Source organism: Argentina anserina, chromosome 2 (assembly GCF_933775445.1).
Source record: "Argentina anserina chromosome 2, drPotAnse1.1, whole genome shotgun sequence".
In the NCBI taxonomy this organism is placed as follows: domain Eukaryota; kingdom Viridiplantae; phylum Streptophyta; class Magnoliopsida; order Rosales; family Rosaceae; genus Argentina; species Argentina anserina.
In genome coordinates, this window is record NC_065873.1 from 26,685,024 (window position 1) to 26,702,463 (window position 17,440).

The 17,440-nt window shown below is 35.5% G+C and overlaps 2 protein-coding genes across 2 annotated transcripts; both read left to right on the forward strand.

Moving 5' to 3' along the window:
* Positions 1-4,101: 4,101 nt before the first annotated feature.
* LOC126784528 (transcription factor HEC2-like) lies at positions 4,102-4,830 on the forward strand. The gene has a single exon (XM_050509992.1). It carries the CDS (start codon positions 4,102-4,104, stop codon positions 4,828-4,830), a length of 729 nt encoding a protein of 242 aa, XP_050365949.1.
* Positions 4,831-14,760: 9,930 nt separating this feature from the next.
* Positions 14,761-17,436, forward strand: LOC126782477 (triacylglycerol lipase OBL1-like). The gene is made up of 5 exons (XM_050507732.1): positions 14,761-15,067; positions 15,302-15,489; positions 15,591-15,624; positions 16,450-17,069; positions 17,158-17,436. Exons 1-5 carry the CDS (start codon positions 14,770-14,772, stop codon positions 17,428-17,430), a joined length of 1,413 nt encoding a protein of 470 aa, XP_050363689.1. The 5' UTR covers positions 14,761-14,769; the 3' UTR covers positions 17,431-17,436.
* The last annotated feature ends 4 nt before the right edge of the window (positions 17,437-17,440 follow it).

The window sequence follows — 17,440 nt, forward strand, 5'->3', positions numbered from 1 at the left end:
CTCGAAGACGCGAGACTTCGGGTTATAGAGGTTTAAGGGCCATGCCTTTTGCACTAAGCCAAGGTACGTAACTGTGCAGATTCTACTCCCCAGACAATGAATGCTGAATACCCTTCTCAATTTCCTTTCGAATGATTTTGAGAACCGTAGTTTTCAATGCAGCGTGTCTCAAAGTCCAATCTTTTCTGTTTAGGGGAGGCTGGGAGGGTAAAGACTAAAGACTAAAGACCAAAGAAAGTTGGAGAAGCAGCCTAGCAATGCCAAGCAAAGCAAGAATTCCATTATTAACACCATTAGAATATGTCGCTCTCTCTCTGTTTTATGCCTTCTGGTTTTTGGTGCGGTTATTATAATAGTACCTATGTACAAGTAGAGAATTATAAAATATAAATGGTAGTGTGGGGAAGAAGATAAGGTAGAGGAGAGGGTTTGATAGATATAATGCAAAGTTAAAAAACCACCCAACAATAGCAACACCAAGATCTCTCTCTTTCAGATTCTTTTTATCCAATAATCCTATCGAACCTCTTGCTACAGAGAAGAACATGTCTCTTTACTCATGTCCCACTTGGAACAAAAAATTATATGCTATAAATCATGCATTTTTATTGGATATATGGATCGGAGCAGTGGAGATGGGGTTTTCATATATGAACCATCTAGTATAGATATAAAAATCGATCACTCCTACCGAATTACCTAGCTCTCTAGCTGGTTGCTCAGGTATTGGATTTGTTTTATCATTCTGTGGGAGATTGTTACTGTAAAAATATTAGGGCTTTTTATAAAAAAGTATATTTTGACACATGAAATGAGAAAAAAGTCACCTAAGTTTTGGAAATTAGAAAAAAATCAGTTTCCTAAATCTCTTATACCGTTGCCACTGAAGTTTGAATTATTTACAAAATGCCACCGAACTCATAACTTTCCTATGTTTCAATCGCCGACAGAAAAGGGAAGATTTCTCGTCGTAACCTTCTCCTCCTCCCGTCGTCGTCATCGATCTGTCAGGTTACGGTAGCATTAGTTCTTCATTGATGTCATTTTCGTTGCTTGAATCGAAGGCGAAAGAAGAGGTGAGGCACTGATGCGGTGGTTGGTCTGGGTTGGGTTCGGTTAGGCTACGTCGGAGAACATGGCGATTACGTCGATGAAGATGGTGATTGGGTTACCAGAGTTTCGGGGTGCCCAAAAAAGAAATTCGTTTTCGAGATGTTGCTGCTTCTACTGCTGATGCTCGTCGGAAAAAGATATTGAACGAGTTTATTGTTGTTGTATCACAATAGCTATCACACTACCTATCACAGTAGAAAGTTAGTGTGATAAGTAGTGTGATAGCATGTGTGACAGCGAGTGTGACATGTAGTGTGACATGAGTGTGACAGTGAGTGCGACATGTAGTGTGACAGATTGTGTGATAGATAGTGTGACATCATAAGTTAGTGTGATAGCGAATGTGACAGTCGATGTGATAGTGGTCAGTGGGTGTAACACCAAATGTGACAGCGGGTGTGATAGGTAATGTGACAACATATGTGACATGCTGAGAAGAAATGTTTAAATATGCGAAATCATATTCAAATTCAAAGGAGATTGGTATGAGTATGTTCATAATGAAGAGAATAACTAGAATTAGGAAACCTTGAGCTCGGATACAGGTAGTGTGATAGGGGTTGTGACAGTTAGTGTGACATGGGTTATGACAGGGGCAATGTGTGTGATAGTGGTTGTGACAGTAGGTGTGACAGTTAGTGTAATAGGTAGTGTGATAGTGGTTGTGATATGTAGTGTGACAGAGGTTGTGACAGTTAGTGTAAATAGATAGTGTGACAGCTTCTGTGATAGTGGGTGTGATAGCGGTTGTGACAGTAAGTGTGAAAGTTAGTGTAAGAGGTAGTGTGACAGAGTCTGTGACAGTGGTTGTGACAGTAGGTGTGACATGCCGAGAGGAAATGTGGAAATATGCGAAATTCTGTTAAAATTCAAATGAGATTGGTATAAGTATTCTCAAAATAAAAAGAATACCTAGAATTAGGAAATCTTGAGCTTCGGTTTCGCCGGAATTGCTTAGAGCACCGCCATCAATGGCGGCAACCCTTTGCGATGGTTGTTGCGTCTTGTATGGTTGGTCGATTCGAAGTGGATAGTAGATCAAATGAAAGAGGGGAGCGAGATCTTTCTAACGGTACCAATTTCGTCAAAATCTATTGCCGGACGAAAAAGTTATGGCCGAAATTAGAAAAAAAAAAAAGTGAGAAAAGACAAAACAGTTCAGAAAATATTTTTTTCCTAATTTTATTGACCTTTTTCGAATTTCCACATGTGATAATATTTTTTATAACTAATTCATAAATAGTTACTTTTTTCTAATATAAATTAAGAGATGATATTTTTTAATGATTGGACCTTAATATTAAAGTTCGCCGAGTTCTGGTAGCTGCATGGTAATTAGCTGGTTGGAGATTCCAGCAGATGAATCAGGTCTCAACTGCTCAGAAACCTGATCCGCCTCGAAAGGTGTTCCCGGAGCAATTTATTTGAAGAGGAGTGAAACCCTAGCCTAGATAATTTTATATCAAAGATAATATATAGGTCAGCTTGGAGTCTCATTCCAATTGGACCATTATCACTGAGAAGAGGTCCACAATGATCGCAACGGCACCGGATTCGCACCGCCAACCAGGAAAGGAAAGGAATGTGTCTGTCATATATTATAGAGGAGGGTGCTGGTGAGATTTCTGACACCTGTCATGTGGGAGTGGGGTTTAGATCTTCAGAAGGCTGCTTCTTCAAACGAAAGCGATATTAATTTTAAGAGCAAAGTTATTATTTGATGACAGTCCCACACTCAAAATCATAAAACATAATAACGTACACCAGGACTTTCTCCAGTATCTTCAGAAACGAACATGATTCATGCACCACAATAAGCACTCATTGATGATTCTGTCATTTTCAATTCCTACTCCATCTAAGCAGTTGGGGTAGATCCCAGCCCTTCAATCCCCAAAACATCACATTCGAACAGAAGTGATCGATATGATCATTCGTATCACAAATATCACAAACTGGGTTATATTTCTCATTCACTTTTTGGTAAATTGACCAATGACCAAGATCCTTGTGAAGATAAGTGAAAGTAATTAATAATAATGCTCCAGCTTCAATCTTAGCCTCTATTAGGTATAAGGGTGGAGATGCTCTTCCAAATCTAGGAAGGTAACAAATTAGCAATAATTTGATATGGACTTGTTTTAACTTTTTATCTATAGCAAGGAATAGATTGTTTCCCAATAAAGAAAGGAAACAAAAATAATGGGAAAACAAGAAAAAAGAGCAGCAGCTTTGTGATAATACAATCTTACAATGATATCACGATATAGAATATATCAATGCAATTGGATCTAAGCGATTGGATGATGACCAATGCAATTGGACACTTACCTTTGCGATGGATTGGGTATTATTGTGTGAACACACACGAGTGGACTTAAACTAACGGACATAAAACCCCTGAAAAAAAAGAATATATCAATATATATTATGCAATTTACAGCATTTGTATCCCTCATTGTTTTTTTGAAAGGGGGTTGGGGGAAGTCCCTCACCTCATAATTATTCAATTAAACAAAACATCAGAGAAAAGCATCGGAGGGGACGTAATGCCTGAACTTCGGACTATAGTAGTAGCATAACACAAATTCTGGTAGGAACATCTGGACTCTCGTTGTTTAAACAATGGAGTAGGAAAAAAAAAACACCGTGAACTATCTATATATCATATATGTAATTTAATGGTTCTCACACTGTATTGATAGTCTGTTCCCAATACCGCTATTTAATTGGTTGGTTTTCTCTCCCATTTCTTGTTTCCTATATTACAGCCTTTGTGTGTTTTCTCCCCTTCACTGCAAAACTTATCAGAACACGATCTCACTCTCCTTTTATCTTCCCCATCCCTCTGCTACCTTACTTCATCAGTCTCAGTACAATTAACTCTTTGTACTTCTCCTTCCTTTCCCATCTTTTCTTACGTATAATAGATACTTGCCATACATAAGCGACTAGCTTGCTATCTAGCTAGCAACACCAGAGCAGCAGATGGATATGAACCAACTAAAATCAGAGGAGCAGATGGAAATGATGATGATGATGCAAATGGATAAAATCTCTGAGCTCTGCGGCGCCTACAACGACGTCATGTCTAACCTCCCTTCATCTGAACACTTTTCTGGTAGTGCAACTTCCATGCCACATTACAGCCATGACCAAAACCCTCACAGTGTTTCTTCACCTCCACCCTCATTTCTTAACCTAAGCCCATCAACCATATCATTCACCAACTCTCTTGAACAATCACCAGAACCTCAAATGGCATCGGATAAGCGTGCTTCAATGGCGGCGATGAGGGAGATGATATTCAGAATCGCCTCGATGCAGCCAATCCACATAGACCCGGAGTCGGTGAAGCCACCAAAGAGAAGGAACGTGAAGATTTCCAAGGACCCTCAGAGCGTGGCGGCGCGTCACAGGAGGGAGAGGATTAGCGAGAGGATAAGAATACTCCAGAGACTTGTCCCTGGCGGGACTAAAATGGACACTGTATCCATGCTGGACGAGGCTATTCACTACGTCAAGTTCTTGAAGTCTCAAGTTCAGACGCTGGAGAGAGCATCCGTGAATAACAATTACAGGGTACCACAAACCGGGATTGGTTTTCCGGTGGCGATGTCAAGTGGCAGTAACTACCTTTCTAATTCTATGACCAAAGCGTACCAAGCTCATCCTCCGCAACGTCATCAGAATATGCAGCATTTTGGAGATGCTTGATTAATTTCTTTAGGGATTACTATTAGTCTTCGTTTGATTGAAGGGATGTAAAGGAACATGAGCATGGTTTAATTGTCCTTACTCTGACCTTGTAATCCATGTCCTATTACTGCTACCCTAATAATTCTCATCAAGATTTTTTTTTAATATTTATTTAGTATACATCCGATACATTTTCATTCGGTTGGACAAGAACTATACTAAACGCTGACATAGATACATATAACCTATAGGAGACAATTGTATTGTATAGATCCATGTAGCAGTTAAACACCAAAACAATATCAATCAAAAGCTTAATCCGGTTGTTCAGACCGAAACTATATATAGCAACCAAATATATATTGTTCTTCAACTTGAGCAACATGTTGTCCAATATGGTTGAGATATCAGATTTCTGAAGAAACCAAAGTATCTTGGAGATGGGTCGTAGAGATACAGAGGTAAGCAAAACTATCTTGTTCGTGTCTGGAGAAAAAACAAATTGGAGAAGCTTAGATTAGAGCTAATAATGTTGATGGACCAATATAATGTTCTGAAATCTAGAATTGTAATTTGGGGACAACATATTATTGTCACGTGAAAGTTGAATGCTTTTGATTTTGCTGCCGACACCTGTACGTATATAATCCCCCACCCTGGTGTTGATTAACTACTGTTATCTTGAGCTTCTGATACGTCCCTGGATCGCACTAGTACAGTGATGCTTAACGTCTACAATATCTAGTTGCAGTCTTTCTTTCTTTTCTGGACTTGAAAACTATATATGTAGTCTTTTTTTCCTTGTTTGATGATCATGAATTCATGATATATTTTGAGAGTTCAGATGATATTTAAACTCTAAACTCTAAATATAAATATTTCGTGACAATATCATAGTTACATAAGCATGTTAATTAGTTGACAGTATGAGACTATGAGGTACATCGCGACGATCACTAATCATTCAACGACTTGAACTTCCAGAATATCATTATTTTGAAACGTGACATTCCGAGATAGATTAGGGCTTTAGAGATTGATTGAGCAATATAGTAATTGTAATAGTTGGCTATTTGGCTACTTGGCTAGCTTTGAAGAAAAGAGAGAGAGAGAGAGAGTGCATGGGAAGTCCACGTGAAGGTCTGACAGAGGTAACGGTGGTGCTTTCACTGCTGGATAACTTTGGTTGCTAGCTTGCTTTCACGATCAGGCAAAGGCAAAGTGATAATATTGTTTTCGATTGCCTTCTGAACACGTGAACTCAATCCTACTTGGCGCTCCACCGTGGATGTTTCAGCTGCCAACTTGAACTGTTGAACGGAAATTTAATTATGACCTGCTTCATCCCCATTTGATCACACACGTACAACCAGTCTTCTCAGGTGTAACGAAAAAGTATATGCAGCGATACATGCAGCCCAGAGCTTTCAATTGATCCATCAGACACCTTTGAAGCATGCCAAGCTGAGCTAGCTTCAATTCCTTCACCTTCGGACCAAATGAGAGAAGACAAAAGTCTTAGGGTAATTTCCTCACTGCATGTCTTGCATGACCAGTTGATTGGCTAGCTAGTTACTTATTTTTATCTGTATTACTTACTAACCATGAACTTTATATGTCTCAAGTAATTCACAGCAGAAATTTAACTTCCCCACTCATCTCAATACTTAGTTTTAGAATAGTCCCAATGATGCTTCTACCAGAACACTCAATATATAATAGCATGTTTGATAATGTCTTCACTACTCATTATTCAACAGGAACGCACAATTCAAAACGTACGTACATATACGTTGCATGAACTTGGACAGTGCTAGTTCACATATCAATCAGCATGTATATATACTTGTCTAGCACAAAAGTTTAATAATTAAGGATCGAGGGGAATCGGTGAGCATTGAAGAATTCGGATATTGCTTCCATATATAATCCTCTTTCGTGTTTATGGTTCTGCTCCTTATGATATATAATTATATATCCCATATGTTGATAGAGGATAATCGCCGATCAGTAAGCCTGAAAGAGGTCAAATTAAGAGTACGTCGCTAAGTTGTGTTATTTGACTTATTTCTGAAAGAGACGAGTGCGTGTATGCGTATGCTAATGTGTCAAGAATAGAATCTTGATCATGCATAGACAGATTAAATCCGATACATATTAGTTGCTTCAGTCCACAACACATCATCCCAGCAATAACCAGGATTACATATATATTTCTAGCAGAGCAAAAGATAGGCATGTATTGGCGGAACTAGGAATAAAGAATGGGTATGGCTGGTTTTAGATATTAAATATTTTTATGAAAAATTAAATATCTATAGAATTTGTAAATAATATGTTGTAATTAAAGAATAATAGTGAGAAAAATGGGAGAGTAGAAATAATATAGATTTATTAAAAGAAAATAGTAGACAGAGTTGTAAAGTATAAGTATAGAGAAAAAAATGGAAAGAATTGGAAGGAGGAAAAATAAACATGAATGAAAGAAAAGAGAAAACAAAAAGAAGAATGTGGGAATTGAACCCATGACCAGTCCTACCCAAGATTAATTGCACTTAGAGGTGTCAAACGGGCCAAAACCGGGTTTGTAACGGAGTTGGGCCGACCCATTTACATAAACATTAGGTAGGTCGACCTGACCCATTTTTATTTAAGACATAATTAGGAAACAAATTTGTGTTATTAGAAAATTATGTTTTATTTATCTATTTAGAATAGTATAGTAATAAAATACTACAACATATTTCATAATTTTAGTTCTAAAATGTTACATATGTCAAATCAATGATCTTTTTTCATTACTTTGATAATATTTCACTAATATATGTTGTTGAAATAGTGAAATAGTCAATAAGTTTTGATTTAAAGCGTGTATATTCAATTCTCATTGATATAATTGTTTAAATATTTATATAAATAATATAAAATTTTATGTTTAACGGACCAGTCCTCGAATTTATCGTGTTCGGACCGTGTCGGGTTCAAAACAAACTCGGGCCTGGTCCAGCACATGGGCTCATATATCTCAACCCATTAAAATAACCGATTATGACCGAACCGGACCGCTTTTTAACGTGCGAACTCGGGCTTTTCGGCCCACTTGCCACCTCTAATTGCACTTGGCCTTTAGCCAACTCCATTAACTCAAACTTTAGTATGTTTAACACATATACTTTGTAATATTTGAAAGCGATTTTCGACTGGGCTATAGTCCTACAAGCTCGCTAAGAGGTCCACTCCTGCCATGATCAATAAAATTAAGTGATGGAATACAAACAGTCAAACAAACAAGTGTTGAACAACTACTCAGAAGACCTATGCCATGTATATAGTGAGAAAATTCGCATCGAGACATCTAAGACCATTCTCTATCTATCTGCAACATATATATCTTCAACCTAAATCGGAAGGTCTTCTAGCAATCTGCATGCAGTGTTGGAGTAAGAGGTGTTCCCTTGTCCTCTAAACATGGATCATGCAAGGAGACATTGACTTCAATGCTCTCCTTCTTCGATTAAGAAATCTTTTTTTCTTTTTGATCTTCAATTTGATTTCCGTCTTTATCTCTTGGACTTTAAGCTCTATCAACCATAGAGGCCAATGTATCTTCGAACTGCATTATGGACGAGACATATCTTGTTTGAGAATAGATATGATGTAAATTAATAATTAGGTTTACATAGGGTTTAAAGCCTTGAAAGCTAAAGTAAATAAAAGAGAAAGTTATAATAAAACCTAATTTTTCAAGACAAGCTTTAAAAAGAAACCCACACATATTTTTTCTTTTAATCTATACCCAATCCACGTAGGCAACATTCCTTTTAGAGTGTTTGTGCATATTTTGTGTTAGTCTGTATGTCTGAATTGCCCTTTAACAACATTCTATGTAGAGTTTTGTTGTATAATTATAACAATTTGAAAGTATGTGAATAATGACCTAATTTATGCAAGTATTCATGTCATATTTGCATTGAAAAAACATTTATATTTAGCTAAACTCTAAACAGTGCAAATGTTGATACAAACAATTCATTTCCTTTGAACCAATGCAAAGAGGAAGAAATTTGAATCGATATGTTTATTGTGAACATGTGTATCACATTACCACCTATGCATATCCATTTGTTATTCTTGAGATTGATTTTTTTAAATCTTTTTTAATTGCAAGTATCTTTGGTTTAGGTATTTTTATATATTTTTATCTAACAGATAGGTTGTAAGTAAAGTAACTCTATTAGTTAGGTTAAGAACATAAAACTTATACTTTAAAGATTTATTTTTAATTGATATTTAACTTTGAATTAGGTTACAATTAATTGAAGAATGAAAAAGAAATAGTAGTGTGCAAATTATTGAGGGTAAGAACGTACGAAGTAATGAGTTTCAATACAAAAACGACCTTTAAGATAGAAACCTTAAATTACTGAAATGATATCAATAGATATATATACCTTTGAATTAGGTTAAGTTGAAGAATGAAATATAAATAGTTAGTGCAAAATGTTGAAGGTCATACGAAGTAAATTGTTTTTAAAACTCAAAAACTACCTTTAAGATAAAAAAATTAATTTACTCAATTTATTTCTTATTTAAATCTATAAACCTTTTGATATAGATACATGTAAAGTAGATTCCTGCAACCACGAATTCTTAGAGTATTGCTAGGATATCAAAATCCTAGCCGCACATAGAGCCCTCGTGCTTTGATAGTCTCCGAAACCAAAAATCTCACGATGTTAGTCGTGATTCTCATTACTCCTCCATCACACAATCATGTCTTCCACCCATGAATCAGTGACGACAAGCTTTATCGCCTCCCTTGCGCTCACACTGGGAGATGAGGACGACGTGATCAACATCTCACAAACGAACAAGGAAACAAAGGTGTGAACTAATTCCATACTCTACCTCCTTGTCAAGCCTCTCACCACCAAATATTATACTATTGGTGATTTGCAATCCCAATTTCGTAGGGTTTGGGTGCTCAACCACGGCTTCAAGGTGCTATCTCAACCAAATAACAAGTTGGTTTTCAAGTTTAACCTGGCGTATGATCGCAACAAGGTGTTCTTGGGAGGTCCTCGGTACTATCTGAAGGCCATTGACAAAATTATGTTTGAGGTTTTTTCTGATTATTCTATTAGCCCTAATGTTAAAAGTAAGGACAAAATTTAAGGTCTTTTTTTAATTTTGAATAATGTTTTTATAATTACGCTTGCTCATAGTTGTAAGATGAATAAGTCGTGCTTAATTTATAATGAGTAGACATATGTTATGTATCATGTGAGTATGATCACAGCCTCTTGTCTATATGGAGATGGTAGCAGATGAATATGTAATGACTATTTTGACATTGATTCCCTTTTTTATTCAAAATAGTGGTTTATTAAAAAAAAAAGTAAAGTAGCTTCCTTAATTCTAGCAATATTGATGAGTTGAAAAAAAATTTAAAATCAGGAAAGAAATCTACAATTAAGGTATTTAAACTATAATTCAATTCTAATAGTTGACTAATGAAATTAAATAGTGACCGTATGTAATTTTGATAAAAGCGAAAAATAATGTATTATTAAATTAAATGTGTAGGTTTATTTAAAAAAATGTCCCCTAAATAAAATTGACTAGTGAAATAGATCAAGTCATCATCATACTCCACATGTTGGATGAAGGATAAAACCAAAAAGGGTCATTTACCACATGTTTTTTTTTTTTGAAATGGTCATTTACCACGTGTTGGTTGGTCGGATTGGAGGAGTAGGGTCCCCATCGAGGGAGAGTGGCACAATCCAGTTTTTGGCCATCCCATTATTCTTCAATGGATCATCAAATTCTGAAATCTTATGATAGGAGAGATGTACCTGTATTTATTCCAACACAACACAACAACTTTTACAAATTTCGTGTCCTAATCCACTTTGAAATTCATAATGGATTTGTGCTCGCTGAACCAACTATTCTATTCTCGTCGGCAATAATATCGCTAAAGGGGCTAGAATAGGCCAGAGTGGGTGGAGTCACAAGTGGTAATGCCAATTAGTCATTGTTATATGTAATTCTAATTTTTTTTTTTAAAAAGAAGCCATGGGAACGTTAAAAATTGTTTGAGGCCTAATTTGGTATTGTTGTAACTTAAAAAATTAAAAACGGATGATGATGTAATTGTCAATTGCACCAAATGTGAATCAAAACAGTTTCATATTTCAATCAACTTTAGAAAACATATGTAAGATATTCTTAGACTGGTTCCATCACTTGGAAGTAGGCTTGAGACCGGTTCTAAAATACTGATTTTTTTTCATAATCGGAACCGGAATAAAAAAAAAAGAAAAAATGGTCCGGATTTAGCAGCATTTGCTTCCAGAACAGGAATCGAATCGAATCGCAAATATCAGGTCGGTTTTCAGATTTTACGGTTCCAAAAGTTGACTATAATATATATTTATCTCCAACCTTTAAACAATAACCAAATAAAATACCAACTTCAAAATGCAAATACAAAACGTCAATAACCTCTTTAGTACAGTTACCCAATGATCAACAATTAACATAATCAATTATTTCAAAAATAATTGAGAGAGAGAGAGACTGCAAACCTAGGATAATTTAGATTATAGGGAGTAACAAAATATTAGAGGAAGTCAGGGCGTAAGGCAAAGTGAATAGTTTTTTTAGTTTATATAATGATTAGTAGGAGCCTAAGAAGTAAAGAAAATAAAGTGATGAGTGATGCGGTGACGAAAAATATTTCTTTTAGGATTTTTTTTATATAATTGTGAATACTCGGTTCTAACGATTCCAAAATCATTTTCAAAAATAGAAACTGGAATCAAATCGAATCAGTCGGTTGTTTCGGTGCAGTTCCTCTAGAGTTAATAATTTATTTTTTTTGGAATCGAATCTAATCGACCATTTCAGTGCGATTCTGATAGTTCTAAACAATTCTCATATGTAAAGTCCCGGACCTACTTGGAAGAGATTCAAAAACTATGGTTTGCCGATTGTAGGATTGTGGATCGGTGGAAATGGACTAGCATGCTTGGCTCGACACATTTGGACGTACTTTATGCGGAAAGATATACGTTAGACCTAATTTAATCACATTGTCAAAACAAAAGAATATTGACTCCTCGAAAATTGTCAAAACAACAAAATATTGACTCCTCGGAAAGATGTACGTTAAACCTAAGTTAAGAACAACCGAATATTTATTGAATAGCAGCTTGTAAAGACTCGTCGATCACAAATTATCTGGAAATTTTTGCCTGTTTTATTGAGTAGCTAGCTAGCAGGTTGCTTACACGGACCTAGCTAGCTAGAAGGCATAGGCATAGTTTTGAAATATCAATCAAGGAGATTGTTATTCGCCATGACTAAAATATATGTATGTTGAAGTGAAATATAAAAAAATCTTGGCATTCAGGATTGATATGAGAGATCCAATTAATTGACTGAGAAAGTTATTCCGAGGAACGAGTGTACAACTTGATTTGCAGTTTAAGATTCGATCAAACTAGATGAGCTTGACAAAATCACACGCTTGACTAATTATATACTGACCTGCTCTATTTCTATGCAAGATTTCTATCCCTTTTATAGTTTTCCTTTAAACTAGCTGCGTCCAAAGACGGAACCCGGGGCCAGGGGGCCCTATACTTTTTGGAGATATCTTTAAAAAAAAATATACAATCAATTTTAAAATAGAACACATAGTTCAACGGAGAGATTCATATAAGGTCATTCATATAATTATCTTAATAGTCAAAAATTATGAACAAAAACGTATGAGGTATAGAAACAAAAGGGGTGTTTAAGTAAATTCAGTTATTCTTTTTTGTTTCCTCTTTTTTATTTTCCAATAATAATATGTATATTATGATCATTTTTAACTAACTTAAATCAGATTATGTGAAAATTAAAATAACGTGATGTGTATTAAGAGATATATAGTGTGTATTGAAAACTTTTTTACTTTAAATTGCTGAAATATTCCATTTCAAATTTTCCTTGAGAAAATTTCTATTATATATATATATGTAGCTATTATCAAAGTTTCAGAATATAACACTAATTCGACTTTTGAAAATCATATGAGAGAATTTCAAGGTTGTTGTGTTTACATGTATCATTCACTCGTTTACATTTTTTGAATATACCAATAATGTATGTTTCCCATGAGATATATATTTTCTCAATTTTTTTCCCGTATCATTGTAACATGATTTTTCGTATGATAAATCCTTTGTTTAGGTTTTTACTTTTTATTTTTTTCACAGTCTACTGTTACCTAATAGATAGAAACATGCATATGCATATTGGTACAAATTTCAAACTCAACCTATGAAAGAGATATTTGGGATGATAGTAAACCAAACAAACAGATTGATGTAAAATTCATACCTAAACTATAGTCTATATATATACATACTTAATCCTTAGGTTGTAATTATAACTAAAAACCTATTAAATAAGGGAAAAAACTTAAATTCTACCTCAAATTTAGGTTGCAAATAAATTACTGAAAATGACAAACCTTTGAAATAGAAAGTTAAAATTCTCATGAAGTAATTTCGATATTGAATTGATTTTAATTTATAAATCTCATAAATTCTAGATATGTAAGGAACTGATCCATAAATTTAGAATAATAATGAGTAAAAGAAAAACGGCTACTGTTAAGGGACCATGAAGATCTATAATTAAGGTAGTTAATGAGAAAACATAATTTATTTATTGACTTATCACTAATGTAAATCAGTTTTTAATAGTGACATTTTTGTAATTTAAAAATAAAAGAGTGGGCTGAATATAAACCTAATAAATAGTGTTGGGTGTAAATCTAAGAATTTACTAAATGTAAAACATGTGTACCTTTTTGGGCGTGTATATAAATGCCCCCTTCCTAAAAAAATCAACTATGCATTGGATAACCTACGGGCTTGACGTCCACTGTAGTATGCATATTCAAGGGCTGGAAGTTGGTACCTGCATAAATTAATCACTCCTCTCCCCTCTCCACCCATATAAAACTGCTTCATATATACTAAAGAAAAACACGTTTCTTTGATCTCCACATACCCAGTCTTCATAATATAGAACCCGATTCCTACATTTCTCTGGTGCTTCCATTCTCCTCGCTCGATCCCCTTGCTGCTTGTGAGTCACGTAAGTGCTTAATCTAATTGAGCTAAACCGAAGCACGTGCGCTTGACTACTGATTTTTCAATTGATATGCTCTCTCTTTTTTACGAGATAGATCGAGATGAGGCATATTACAAGGAAGTATGAGAAATTATCGATTATCGATGACATTAAGGAAGTATGCATGTGCTAAGTTAATTATTGGAGTTGCCAAATAATTAGAGCAATTATTTGATGAGCAACTATTATGTATGTGTACTTAGAATACCACGTAGCAATGTGATGTACTTAATCAATTATATTATTGCATGGTGTGATAAACATACACGGAGTGAAAAGATAAAATATTTAATATTATAAAAATATGAATAATTAATAAAAACAAACACATTAAAACTTGACTAATAATATTAAAGAGATTATAGACTATGTACTAAGTAAGTATAATTATTTTTTCTTATTTGATATGCAACTCAATTTTACGACTATTAAAATAGCAATCTGAGAACTCTAAGTTTCTATTTTTGACTTTTCACGAAAAACTCCAAAAAGCAAAATAATAATAAGAATCCTTCATTAATTTCATGTTGGATAGCTACCATCGCACCATGTCAAGTGCCAACGTTTGATTATTTGCGTAAGAAATTAAGCATCTAGCTAGAAGCCTACTTTGTGTATATATACAACAGCGCACCCATAGAATCTATTTCCTACATTTCACTGGCCGGTGCAGGCTTTAAAATTTCCAGTCAGACATTTGAAATAGCTAGCTCAGAAATCGATCACCTTGCTTCCAAGCCATTCCAGCTCAATATTAGCATGGCTTCTAAGGAATCTGTATGTGACAGTTACTTGTCTCTGAAGCCAGAAAAAGCAACAATCATCGAAATTATTCGCTCTCTGTTTTCCTCGGATTTAGAGAACGAAAGATTCATCGAGTCCTCAGAAGAAGGGAAGTTAGAGAGAAAATGGATAATCCTCGTCTCTGTTATAGTGCAATGGGTCTTCTTATACATCCGTGTTCCTCTGGCGAAAATAGGGGATGTGCTGCAGAAATGGCTCAACCTTATTTCGATCAATGGCGGACTACTCATGCTCTTCTTAAACTGGCTGAGAGGTACGTAATTATTTTTTGCATTGTCGTGAATATGTAATCAGATGTGTAGCCAGAACATGGCTAAACCTTTGATGATATGTGTGATCAGTTATCTGGGTTCGACCGGATTGATTGTCTTCTATACATATATGAAGTCATTAGTAGCTGGTCCATCTGATGTAAGATTATTTGAAGAAGTCGAACAAAATTTACAAAGAAGACTCATTATGGATGATTAATTAAAATGGGGTGCAGGAAAGGTGGTCGAGCCGGATTCATTATCATCTAGATCAGTGTTGGGAAATCTGGACACGAGAATTGAATTAGACAAGAGCATCAAACCTGAGAATACAAGATACAAAGCGGTTCTCTCCATTATGGCTGCTAAGTTATCATACGAGAACAAAGACCTCGTACAATCCGTCGTTAATCATCACTGGAAGGTTTTGTGAACACCAAAGTCATTAGCCTCATGCATGGCATCATCACTTCATGTTCCTTATGATGATAACGATGAACTAATTTATATCTTATCCGTATGCAGATGAAATTCATTGGATTCTACAATTTTTGGAACGGTACGTAAGAACTAATGAACTAAGGAGCAAACCTACAATTAGTTAGTATGTAATTGATTATTAAGGTCACTATCATTTTAATTAATGTCTGTCCTGTCATTTCCTTTTTGAGATGGTATATTTATTAGTATATATGTTACTATATTTTATGTAAAGTAATAAATCAACCATAATCGATCTCGTCTGATTTCCATAGTTAGTGCGTGTACTGACCCGTGTAAGTAAACATGTTTTCTTTCTTATGACCTATGACAGGTTGATCTTGTAATTAAGTAAAACACGTTTCTTATGAGCTATGAACTCTCGTATATAGAAACTCCAATTACCTTAAAATATCATCAATTTGATCAAAATGGATATGAACATTTATAATTAATCTTGAAATATAAGTTTAACCTTATGCTAGTAAGAAAAATCTCCATATTTCTTCCCTTTAAAATGAAATTCACAACGCCAAATTCAACGTGAACTGTGATTCTGTAAAGGGAAACATCATGTATTGTAAACTAAAAGTGTGAATCTCACTCTTGTATCCAAGCCTCTATAACAAGGGTCCAAAGATGTTGCATTTTATGCATTTAATCTTAAGAAAATATTGCTGAGAAAAGACAGAAACTGAGAAAAGTACTTGCTTCTTATTCATTGCATCTTAAAATGTTGATGGCTAAAAGAAAAAGAAAAGTACTTGGTGAAAATGTATCATAGATCTTACATCTTCTTCTAATTTTTTTTGGTCGAACATCTTCTTCTAATTTCTTCTTTTAAAAGTAAGTTTGGCCAGAATGGTCTGAAAGCCAAGCCTAAGTAGTAGAGCTCATTGCACAGGTTACCAAGGAAGAGATTCGACACAGGCCTTCTTGTTCAAAGACACACAATCTGACCCTAACCTGATTGTGGTGGCATTTAGAGGCACTGCCCCATTCAATGCGGATGCATGGAGGATCGATTTCGACATCTCATGGTGCCAGTTCAACAAAGTCGGTAAGACGCACGGTGGCTTCATGAAAGCTCTCGGCATGCAACCGGAAAATCGGTGGCCACTTGAACTTGAAAATGATGATCAACACTCTCAGTTTGCTTACTACACAATCAGAAAAATGCTGAAAGATTTGCTTCAAGAGGATGAGAATGCGAAGTTTATATTGACGGGGCACAGCTTGGGCGGCGCGTTGGCAGTTTTGTTCGCCGGGGTGCTAGCAATGCACGATTGTGAGTATGCATGGTTGCTGGAGAGGTTGGAGGGGGTTTACACGTTCGGACAGCCGAGGGTTGGAGATGAGAAGTTTGGGGAGTTCATGAAGGAAAAGTTTAGGAATCATGATGTGAGGTATATGAGGTATGTTTACAACAATGACTTGGTGCCTAGAGTACCTTTTGATGATAAAGCCCTCTTGTTCGAGCACTTTGGGCCAACTCTATACTACAACAGCTGCTATGGAGGAAAGGTCAGTCTCTCTTCTCTCTAGTACAACCTCAGGCATGAGAGAAATCTCGAGTGATACTAACATAAACATCCATTTGGGTTTTGAGCAGGTTTTGAAGGAGGAACCCAATAAGAACTACTTTAGCTTGCGATGGTTCATACCAAATAGACTGAACGCAGTGTGGGAGCTGATTAGGAGCTTTATACTCCCTTTGGTGAAGGGTTCAGAATACAGGGAAGGCTGGTTTATGAGACTTTGGAGGGTAGCCGGATTAGTATTTCCAGGAATCCCAGACCATATTCCTCAAGATTATGTTAATCTTACGAGATTGGGGACCCTGCTTCTTCCTAAAGAAACTCCTAAAGTACAACACTCGGAATAGAATAACACCT

Excerpts from the sequence above, each read along its gene's own strand:
- LOC126784528 (XM_050509992.1), top strand. The coding sequence starts at position 4,102 with ATGGATATGAACCAACTAAAATCAGAGGAGCAGATGGAAATGATGATG.
- LOC126782477 (XM_050507732.1), top strand. The coding sequence starts at position 14,770 with ATGGCTTCTAAGGAATCTGTATGTGACAGTTACTTGTCTCTGAAGCCA. Across the intron at positions 15,068-15,301 it reads CTTCTTAAACTGGCTGAGAG|GAAAGGTGGTCGAGCCGGAT; the intron begins GTACGTAATTAT and ends AATGGGGTGCAG. Across the intron at positions 17,070-17,157 it reads ACAGCTGCTATGGAGGAAAG|GTTTTGAAGGAGGAACCCAA; the intron begins GTCAGTCTCTCT and ends GGTTTTGAGCAG.